The sequence below is a fragment of the Populus euphratica genome, unplaced genomic scaffold (genome assembly GCF_000495115.2).
Source record: "Populus euphratica unplaced genomic scaffold, PopEup_1.0 scaffold448.1, whole genome shotgun sequence".
Taxonomy (NCBI): domain Eukaryota; kingdom Viridiplantae; phylum Streptophyta; class Magnoliopsida; order Malpighiales; family Salicaceae; genus Populus; species Populus euphratica.
In genome coordinates, this window is record NW_011500031.1 from 72,048 (window position 1) to 82,803 (window position 10,756).

The window sequence follows — 10,756 nt, forward strand, 5'->3', positions numbered from 1 at the left end:
TAAAATTTATAATGAAATTATAGTTTATTACTCACTCATATATTTGATATACACCTTGGATTATGAATTATAATATACTAGTTATTTGACAGTATTAGAAGGGTATAGTAATACAAATCAAATATCTAACCTTAAAATTTAAAATTTACTAGTAGGTATGGCTTCTTTCTTAATAGAGCAGCTATGTCTTCAAATTTCTTTAAATAAACACTTATCATAAAATTTACAATGAAATTATAGTTTATTACTTATAATAAAATTAGAATGACTTTGAAATTTCTTAGAATATATTTATTTAAATTAGTATGAACAATTTATGTCTACCATGACAAATAATGTCTGTTTAAGGCTGTGATTTAATATCATTTTTATGAAAATTTAAAATTTTCTTGTTTTATATTATTTTTTAGTGATTTTAGATTTTTTTACTATAATAATATTAAAAATAAATTTTAAAAAATAAAAAATATTATTTTAATAAATTTTTAAATAAAAAATATTTTAAAAATAATTATAATCATACCCTTAAGTAATTTTTTATTAAATAATTAAAAAAGCTCGAAGGAGCTTGAATAATATATACAACCGGATCTCGAATCTACGTGCTTAGTCCCATACAAGTTTGATAACTATGGTTTGGTATGAACATAGTATATGAACCACAAGCGCATCAACATCCATCCATCCATCAACAACAAAATCACCACACCACACGCCAATCCGTCCGTCCATTCGTTTATCCATAAATAAATAAAAAAATAAAATAAAAACACGGACACTCACCTACACACACTCTTGTTGGTGGCTTTCACTTTTATCTTAAGGTCGCCCTCTCTCTCTCTCTCACACACACACACACAAACTCAAAGCACAGATTCCTTGCTCCACTTCTGCTTTTCTCTTCCTCACTGTTGAGCCTCTCTCTATCCTCTATTCCCGTGCCGTACCTCAAAACAAAGTAATCACTCTCCTCTTCTCTTGTTTTTCTTCTTCTTTTCTTTGGCGGACCTGAACTCTATCTCTAATTATTTAAGATCCAACCTTTGTTGACTCTCTTTCTTAATAATAATAATAGTCTAGATCGTTAAACCTAAAAGGAGAAGTAGCATCTACAAATTGAGAAATCCGTCTCTTGCTTAACACATCTTGAAATTGAATTCTGATTTTTCGGATCCTGATTCGGGTTTGGATGTACAAATGTATGATTTTTGTTAGATTGATTAGTTTCAATTTTTATTTCTTACAAAAGTTGATATGCTGTTTTTTATGTAGTTCTTCTTGTTGCTGATGACCTTGTTGCTTAGTGAAAAGGAAGCGTTTTCTTTTTCATCAGTTGCATGATTTGATTTGATTTAATTGAATTTATGAGGATTTTACTTCACAACACTCCGTTTGGTTGCTGAGAAAACCCAGGAAATGGAAAAGATTACCTTTTTGGTATGATACTGAGGTGTGTAGAAGCCATTTTATATGCTTTAGCTAGTATAAACTGTGAGAGTTGGTAGAGTTGAGAGGATTTTTTGAAAACAATTTATGGGTCTTTGGAAATCTTCTTGTTGTCATGATTATAGACGGGGGATCCAATTCAAGAGGATTCTTTTTAAATTATATTTTATGAAGATATGTTTAATGTTGGTGAGTTTTCTCCAGGGCAATCATGAGCGACAAGGGAGAGAAGACATGCCCATTGTGTGCTGAGGAGATGGATTTGACGGATCAGCAATTGAAGCCATGCAAATGTGGTTATGAGGTTTAAGCTCCGAAATCTTACTTTGTTGTTAATTTTTGTGCGTCAAGGGGCTGTGAACTTTTCCACTTTTTTATTATATTTTGTTCACATCTGTTTTCTTCTCTCTTATTATCACAGATCTGTGTTTGGTGCTGGAACCACATTATGGAAATGGCTGACAAGGATAATTCTGATGGTCGCTGCCCAGCTTGTCGTATACCATACGACAAGGAAAAGATAGTGGGGATGGCATCAAACTGTGAAAGGTTATCATCATGCTTACTTTGCAGTTTCCTTTCTTTGATGCAAATGCCATTTGATGAGTTGTTGATGTTCATAATTCACCGTGCATTCTTTGCTATGCAGGCTAGTGGCTGAAATGAATTCAGAGCGAAAACTGAAGTCCCATAAAGGGAAGCCAAAAACATCTGAAGGGAGGATGCATCTAAGCAATGTTAGAGTCATTCAACGGAATCTAGTGTATATAATTGGATTACCTCTCAATATTGCAGATGAATCCGTGAGTGTTCTTGCATATCTTTTGTGCAACTCATTGCAATTTCAAAGTAGATATAATCCTGTTGTACTTATTCTTAAATTTAAGTTGCTCTTTTTTATATATATCTTGAGAGTCTAAGGTGTATTTTTGCTATCTATCAGCTTCTTCAGCGAAGAGAGTATTTTGGCCAATATGGAAAGGTTCTGAAGGTGTCTATTTCTCGAACTGCAACAGGGGCGATTCAACATTCTGCAAACAACAGCTGTTGTGTGTAAGCTCAATGGCCTTTTTTGTCAAACTTCCTGCCCCTCCCCCACAATCCTAATTGGGGATTCTGTCATATTGTAGCTATTTGATATTTTTTAGTGTTAAAATGGTACCTTTTTTCACTTGTTAGGTATATAACATATGCAAAAGAGGACGAAGCAGTTCGTTGTATTCAATCAGTGCACAGTTTTGTCTTAGAAGGTAGATCCTTGAGGTAAGCATATCTTATTCTTCTTCTGCGTGTTACTTTTTATGTTGATAATCTGATGATTAATAAGAGTTTTCCTATACAGGGCATGTTTTGGAACGACAAAATATTGCCATGCATGGCTGAAAAATATGGTAAGCACACACACAAAAGGTTCTTCCTTTATGAGTCTGTACACCAAGAAATGGGATTCTTATGTTATCTCTGTGACCAATACTTCTATTGGTCCAGCCTTGCAGCATTCCGGACTGTTTATATTTGCATGATTTTGGCTCTGAGGAAGATAGTTTTACAAAAGATGATTTAGTTTCAGCCTTTACAAGGTATTGCTATCTGGTCTTTCATTTTGAATCACAATCCTTTTTAATTTGCTTAAAGGATGTGCGCTAAAGCAACACAATGTACTGATAAGATAATGCTGTCTTTCACTTGGCTCCTGTCCATTGTGAATGTCTTTAATAACAATGATACAAGGGTAGCAAAAGTTTTCTGTTTTCTTTTTACACCTTATTTGTTCTCATCTAGCATGCTTTAAAAAGTTTTCTGTTTTCTTTTTACACCTTAGATGTTCTCATCTAGCATGCTTTAATATCTTTTTTTTTTTTTTTTGGGGGGGGGGGGGTTGAAGGGATCCAGACAGGGTCTCCCCCTATTCTTCAGTTTTCCATCTCTCTTACATTAAATATGTTGCTTTAGAAGACTTGCCTGATACTGTTGGTTCCTCTGCAATTCATATATACCTCTATCTTACTTAAATTGCCTCATTATGGTTTTAAAGGAGTAGAGTACAACAAATTATTGGTGCTACAAATAATTTGCATCGGCGTTCAGGAAATGTTTTGCCACCCCCAGCAGATGAGTGCACTGATAGGAACATATCATTGACAGCCAAACATGATTCCAAAACTTCTACCGTAAGGCTCCACAATATACATTGCCTTTTTGGAAAATTTGGTTATTTTTGGTGATGCGTTCGGGGACTGCATATTCTTGTAGGACTGATAATTATATTCTATAATCTGATGTTATCATTAAGAAGTTAAAATAGGGAATGATCTCCAGTTCAGTAAAGCTCAAATAAATGAAATCTACAAACCATATTGTATTACTGTATTTCACTCCTCCAGTGTGCTCACTAATTGAAATATCCTGACTATTGCTTTCCAGCAGAATAAAATGAACTGGGATAGCAGTTCATGTGTGGAAAGTGGTGCTGGAAGATCCAATACACTACATGGGGCAGCTTCATGGTATGATATCTGTTTCTTATGTGGCATCCTGTATTTTATCTTATGATATGTGGCATTGAGAATTTTATTATATTCCATTTAATGTCTTTTATCAGGGTGACACGTGTCGCTGGCAGTTTGCCACCAGTTACAAGTTTTTCATCGTCAGGTGGAACTCCCAATCATAAACCTGGAACATCACATGGTCCCTGTGCTCTTGCATCAGAAGTTGTGAGCACCAAAAGTTCTGGTGACATAAAAAGAACCATACTTGAAGGAAGCTGTGAAGTGAATCCTGTCAATTTAACATTAATTGACCATTTACCTTGTTCTCCAGCATCTCAGGACAGTGCTGGAGATGCTGCATTGCCATCAGCTGGAACAAGCCCTTCAAAACTCACCAAACCATCATGTATTACCAGTCTGGATGGGGATCTTCAGGGACTGTGTTCTGGGTTATCGTCAATTTGTACTGATGGTAACCTTAAGGATGAGTACCGTGAACCTGTTACTTCAGAAATTTTTATTTCTATTCACAAACCGCCCAAAAGTCAAGTCTCACAACAATTTGTTAGTGAGCCACTTAGCGAGTCTTCATTCTCGCCAACACTGAAAGAATGTGCTATTGTTGAGGATTTACTCTGTTTTGATGATCAGGAAGTCCAGGACTTTGGAAGCATCCATAATCAACCACCCATATCATCCTCACCTTCTTCAAAGCAGCATTTGGAACAGTCCTGGCAGCAAGGCAAGATTCATCAATGCACTGTTGATGTACATCCAAAGATTCTTCCCCCTAAGCATGACGAGGTTGCTTTTCCATTCAGATCAGGCAACACAGTTTTGTCAAACGGATTGCATGGCAGACAAGCTAATGGCCTTACCGAGTGGGATAGATCTTCTAACCATTCTAGTGTCTTGTTAGAGATAGGACCAGGGAAGTGCTTGGAAGAACATGGTAATATGGCCAGTGGTGACTGTAAACTTGATCAAGATACAGATGAGAGCAGCATTATCTCAAATATTTTATCCATGGATTCTGGTGTGTGGGAAGATTCATTGACATCACCTCAGAATTTAGTTAAGTTCCTGGCTGATAATGATACACAACAAAGTTCCCTCAAAAGACCATGCATGCGAAAACCACAGGAGAGTAGTCAATCAAGGTTCTCATTTGCCAGGCAGGATGGTTTCTCCAATCATTTGTCTAATTTTGAACATTCTTTTGAAAATGCAACAAATAAGTCTCCCGTCTCAAATCATATTATTGAAAACAAGGAACCTTGGATGGACCATTACCGTAGTATCTCTTCAAATATTACTTCTGTGGAATCAAATGGTTTTCTCAGCAAGCATCCTTTTACATCTTCTAGCTTTTCTGGTGAGTGCCTCCTAATTTGATATGATGCTTCTTCCTATTTCTTGTAAAGCTGTTCTTTTCATGTTACTGGATGTACTACAGTTAGCCAGTGCAGTATTGTTGCTGTCTTGCTATGCCCCTTGTGCTTGTTCTTGTAAATTTTTACCAAATGTTTTTCTTGCCATTATCTTATACTAGGATAATCCTCTTTTTTTTTTTTTTAATACATGATATGATTCATGACACAGAAGGCGTATTTTTTCTTTATGTATTTGTGAATAATGCTCTGAGTGCAGAAAACCATCTATGATGAAGAGTAATGCTAGGGACATTTCTAAATTCTGTTGCTATCAGCTGTCTTGCTTCGGCCCTTGCGCTTATTCTTGTTAATTTTTACCAAATGTTTTTCATGCCATTATCTTATACTAGGATAAATCTTTTTTTTCTTTCAATATATGATATTTTTATGATACAGAAGGCTTATAATTTCTGTATGGTTGTGTGAATACTGCTGAGTGCAGAAAACCATCTATGATGAAGAGTAATGCTAGGGATACTTCTAAATTCTCTTACTAAATGATGTGTTGTTTTCTTACTGGGCATTCTTGCTAAAGGAATAGGATATGGTTCTATCATTTACGAAAGTTTTTTTAAAATCAATATTTTGTTATTTACTTTTAGGTTAGTTAATTATTCAGTAAGAGATGCATTAAAAAACTCTTTAGTATCTCTAGCATTATTTGTATGTTATCACGTTTTAATTAATTTCCTTGAATAACAAGGAATCTGATTTCTTGATTAGATGTGAAATGATGCATCTCTTTTTTATTGGAAATTTTATCATGTATTCAAAGTTTAAAAGCATTCACATGAGTTACTTTCTTTCCATTTTCCTCTTCTTTTCTATTTTATTCTTTTCTTATTTTTCTTTTGATTGAGGGGAGGATTTTAGCTTAAGCTGTTCTCTAGTGATAAGGTGTTGCTACCAGTTAGGCCATGACTGTCCTGGCCCACAACTGTGTTGGAAGTAGGTAAATAAATTTGATTGGTGATAGGGACATGTAGAGAACTGGAATGTTCTCTACCTTGTCAACAGTTAAGATGGTTTCTGGTTTGGGTATGTATTTTCAAAATAACATCCAACTCTTTATAAAGGGATAGAGTGCCTTCTGGAATATTAACTTCTAGACAATCTTTGAAGTTGGGAGGCTGAAATTGCTATCTAGCCTTTATTAGGGGTGGTTTGTTCTCCATTCACACCACTGTGGGGGGCATGCCTATGATTTAGAAGAAACATGGAACTCGTTTCTGTGCTCTGTTCTTTAGGAGATCTTCTGAATGTTTTAATGGATTAAAGAGTAACTTCTGATATCTAAGATTTTTTATAGTTATGACAACATGGCCATTGAGGCTGACATGATATGGTGGCTTCTGTTTCATACTTGTTGAGGATATTCTATGAAAGGAAATGCCTTTCAAGTTTAATCTCGCTCTCTATGTTTCTGTTCTTTTTGCAAGGCTACATCTTTGCCTGTTATCAATTTGGGTAGGGTAGGTGTGTTAGTTTCTTTTTCAGATTTTGAGATTCTGATTAATTTTAGAGACATGGGCTATTGAAGGTAAAATTTTGACATGTGAGAATGGTGTCCTTTAGATTGAACAAGCAATTCCATTGATCTTTAGAGAGTCAGAGCTGGAGTTGACAAAGTGAGAGTAGTGATGTTGCTTTGTCATATCCTCAGTACAGTTACTCTAGTTCTTATGAACATCGTGGAAAGTTATCTTGGAAGGTTTTCCATATAGTTTTTATTTATATTTGGAAATGCCAAAATGCCTGGATTCTCATAGCTTGTTCCATCAGTTATGTGAAGTTTTCTTAGCATTTTATGACAAATTAAAATAAATAAAAAACTCTTTAGTAATTTTATGAATTGTGATTTCCCTTGAATTCCAATCACATGTTTCACAGAGACTGGGATGATAACATCTATTATTTTGGTAATCTTATGAATCTTCTTAACTATTCTCCTTACTTTTTTCATACTGCAATGCACAAACAGTTTCCAAAACTTCCACTTCTCCCCCTCCAGGATTCTCGGTGCCAAGCAGAGCTGTGCCTCCAGGCTTTCTTACTCATGGGGCAGTACACTATGATTTTGACCATTCTGGTTTGTTATTTATAATTTATAATGGTTTATTCCTTTTTGTCGTCTTTCTCTTTATTGAATTTTAATATTTCTTCTCATTCTTCAGCAAATCATTTTCTACAAAACTCTGCTCCACTATCTAGGAATATTGGCATCTCCGGGGATGTTGAATTTATTGATCCTGCAATAATGGAAGGTGGGAAAGGATTTCTGTCAGCAAGGCTGAGTAATCCAGGCTTTGATGCAAAACCAGCTTGCCCCCCCCAGTTTAGTCCTTTTGATCATGATTCAGAGCTTCAAATGCTGATGCGGCAATCAATTTCTGCTCAGCAGAACCCCAGGTTGTCAGATCAGTTAAGGAATAGATTCTCTCCACCAGATGATGCTTACACCATTTCACCTATGTTTCTTGGTCAATCTCCACCCAACAAATTATCATCATTTACACAATTGACAGCTCAACAGCTTAGGAATATGCACATGTCAAATGGCAGTTTGGGTGGTGGTTGGAATGAGGTAAAAAACGTCAGTGATCCTTGTTTGCCAGAATTCCTGGGAAATGGAGGGTTGGGATTTAGCAAATTTGTTCCTAGCTATGAGGATTTGAAGTATCAAATGTCTGGTTCCAGCAATCTATACAACAGAGGATTTGCAATGTGATATCTGTGGAATTGGAATTGCTCCTTAATACTTGAATGGGCTGATGAGCATAACAGAGTGATTGATTTGGTGGCTTCTAAGGTGCCCTCAGATGAATATACTATGGTTTGGATTTATAGTCTCGTTGCATATTGGTGGTTGGCAACCCTAATCCGGTGCATTCTTTGCCCCCCCTCATTAACAGGAACTTTTGTCTTCTATCAGAGCGATTGAAAAGGCAGTTTATCATCATGGAAGAATTCAATGTGTGCTCCAAGAGATTACTGTGCTGTTAGTGGTTTACTTATAGGACTGAGATAGCTCTTGGCTTCACTCTGCGTGGTACATTTGAGCTGCATGGTGGTTCCATTTAATGCAGATGCATGTTCATTCCATGCATTATTGACGTCAATCTTTTCTACATGAAGAGAAGGTGAATGGCGAAAGACCTCTTGTGTGCTTGTGTATTCAATTTCCCTTCTCGCTTGTTTCACCGTGGACTCATCAATATGCATTGAATACTATATGATGTTCTTGTTCTACTTCTCTTTCTGTTTGCAGGTTAGCTGGGAAAGGAACACTGTTTTTAGCCACGCACATTTTGGCAGCTTTGTAGACAAGGAGTGAGAATCTGCCATGCTCACCCATTGCATGAAGAGTGAAGGTATTTGGTAGTTGCGCCTCGTTAAGTTATGCTCACGATCCTAACTGATAGGCCCACAGCTAGAGTTCAAATGGAAAACCAAGGCTTCCTATAGATAAGAGAAAAACGAAGGTCGTCCTCTCCTCCTTTCTTTCCTCCTGCCTTTGTATTAAGATGCTGTCATTTATGAATGAAAACAAAGCTTAAACAATCCTCTCGTTTCTTTCTCCTCACAGAATGAATTGTTACGATGAATCTCCTTGCTCTTTGCTTTATGAGAGAGGAAACTACGAGAAGCCATTTTCAACAGTTTATAGCTTGTATATTTTTTTGTCAACATTGCTTTTTAAGCGCACAGCATATTACGGAATGAACAAATGTTTTGAGTTGTTTCCAAGAGATTGTCGTCAAATATTGCCGAGTTTCACATTCTACTCCCCATTGAAATTCGTTTACACCTTTGTTAATGGCAGATGGAGACACCACGGGTGTTTGGAATGTAGCTCAAGGCCACGAACCTGCTACTCTGTGTTCCAATCCTCAACTCCAAAGTCCCTTTTGCACGGCTTTGGTCGATTTTGGGATTTTCCTCTTCGTCTTTACAAAAAGCAATTTCATGTTTGCCCGTGAAATTGTCCAGCAACCCAATGCGTCGAAGATATTCGATGCTGGGTTTATTTTTGGGTCATTTTTTGAAAATAGCACCACCTTCAGAAGAAGAAGAAAAGAGTGGAAACTATCATGGCTTTGAAAAAGTTTCAGAAAACATGGGAATAATGTAGTCTACAATTGTTTTTTTGTTAATTTTGTTATTAAAATGTATATGATGACCATGAATTTAAATCTCAACCATACCCTTTTTAGAAAAAAAAAATAATTTCCTTGTAATCATGTAACTGATAAAAAGAATTTATTTGTTTTTATTTTTAATATATATCTATCTTGTAAGCATACGATTGCGAGAAATTGTTAATATCCGGAGTTATTCTATGTTTTGCCAAAAAACAATCCCAGCCTTTATTATTGATGATGAGGAGAGAAATGGTAAAATACTCTTTTTTCGCAGAAATGCTTCTGAAGCATTAATGGCTTCATGAATCGTTTTATCGTGACCAAAACAGCGACACGGAGACGTGGACATCACATGGATTGAATGGCTAACGAAGACTAAATTTTATAATGCTTGTGAGTTTAATTAGTGATATTTTATTAGTTATTTTATATATATATATATATATATATAGAAAGATAAAAAAATTGCAATAGCCTAAACAATGTCAGACGACCACTTTAGATATGTTGAAAACCATAAAAGTTCTGGAAAAACCAGATGATTTTTTAAATATTATTTTAATAATTTTATTTAAAGTGAATTTTATTATAAAATAAAAAATAAAAAAATTAAATAAAAAAATAAGATGAAGATGAAGATGAAGTGCTTTTGGGCTTGGAAGACTAAGCTCGCGCATCTAGAATATATATCTATATATATAACATGTAAACTAATTTTTTAATTTATATAAGATATTTATCATGATATATAAAAATAAAATTATATATTATAACAAAGTAGGGAATGACCTGTCTCTAACATGACAAAAAATTATCTAGATACAATTATGTTTGGCAAACCATTTTTTTTTTTAATTGTGAATCACTTTAAAAAGTTTCTCTTCCTTGAAATAACTTATTTGTATATTTATGTGTATCTTTGTTCACGTAATTTTTTTCTTTAATAAAAACTTGTTATGACTTGAAAAGTAGATTCAAATAAAAAAGTAAAATAATCATGTTTGATAATTTTTATGCTATTGAATTAAAAAAATAAAGGAATAATTAATTTGAAAATTGTATAAAAAATTACTGAACATCTATTAGGAAATGTTTTTTTTTTGCATATTATTTTTTTATATAATCATTTATAAAGTAAGTAGTTTTATATATAATAATTCTTATTGTTTTAATTGTTTTTTTTTATGGTTTGATTTTTTCAAATAATTTTTTATTTTTTAAATTTAATCAAGCTTTTGGTTTA

At 34.6% G+C, this 10,756-nt stretch overlaps 1 protein-coding gene and 1 long non-coding RNA gene across 8 annotated transcripts; one reads left to right on the top strand and one right to left on the bottom strand.

The window, feature by feature from the left end:
* The first annotated feature begins 796 nt into the window (after window positions 1–796).
* LOC105142467 (uncharacterized) lies at window positions 797–9,360 on the top strand. 7 transcript variants are annotated; one of them, XM_011050111.1, is made up of 14 exons: window positions 797–958; window positions 1,651–1,750; window positions 1,868–1,995; window positions 2,096–2,249; window positions 2,390–2,499; window positions 2,626–2,709; window positions 2,789–2,837; window positions 2,935–3,026; window positions 3,482–3,617; window positions 3,871–3,953; window positions 4,049–5,313; window positions 7,353–7,460; window positions 7,546–8,511; window positions 8,640–8,932. In XM_011050111.1, exons 2-13 carry the CDS (start codon window positions 1,658–1,660, stop codon window positions 8,097–8,099), a joined length of 2,856 nt encoding a protein of 951 aa, XP_011048413.1. In that variant the 5' UTR covers window positions 797–958; window positions 1,651–1,657; the 3' UTR covers window positions 8,100–8,511; window positions 8,640–8,932. The 7 variants fall into 7 exon arrangements, with proteins under 7 accessions (XP_011048413.1, XP_011048412.1, XP_011048407.1 ...); XM_011050110.1 differs by lacking the exon at window positions 797–958 and adding an exon at window positions 1,005–1,199; XM_011050105.1 differs by lacking the exon at window positions 797–958 and adding an exon at window positions 9,195–9,360 and having other exon boundaries at window positions 8,640–8,853.
* On the bottom strand, window positions 2,932–3,474 carry LOC105142466 (uncharacterized). The gene is made up of 2 exons (XR_845563.1): window positions 3,264–3,474; window positions 2,932–3,209 (listed from the first exon to the last, which is right to left on the bottom strand). It is a non-coding gene; the product is annotated as an uncharacterized LOC105142466 (long non-coding RNA).
* Window positions 9,361–10,756: the final 1,396 nt, after the last annotated feature.

What these genes read in the sequence shown, in the direction of transcription:
- LOC105142467 (XM_011050110.1), top strand. An exon ending in GCAAACAACAGCTGTTGTGT is followed by an intron (nt 2,500 to 2,625) that starts GTAAGCTCAATG and finishes TTCACTTGTTAG; the next exon opens with GTATATAACATATGCAAAAG. An exon ending in ATGATTCCAAAACTTCTACC is followed by an intron (nt 3,618 to 3,870) that starts GTAAGGCTCCAC and finishes ATTGCTTTCCAG; the next exon opens with CAGAATAAAATGAACTGGGA.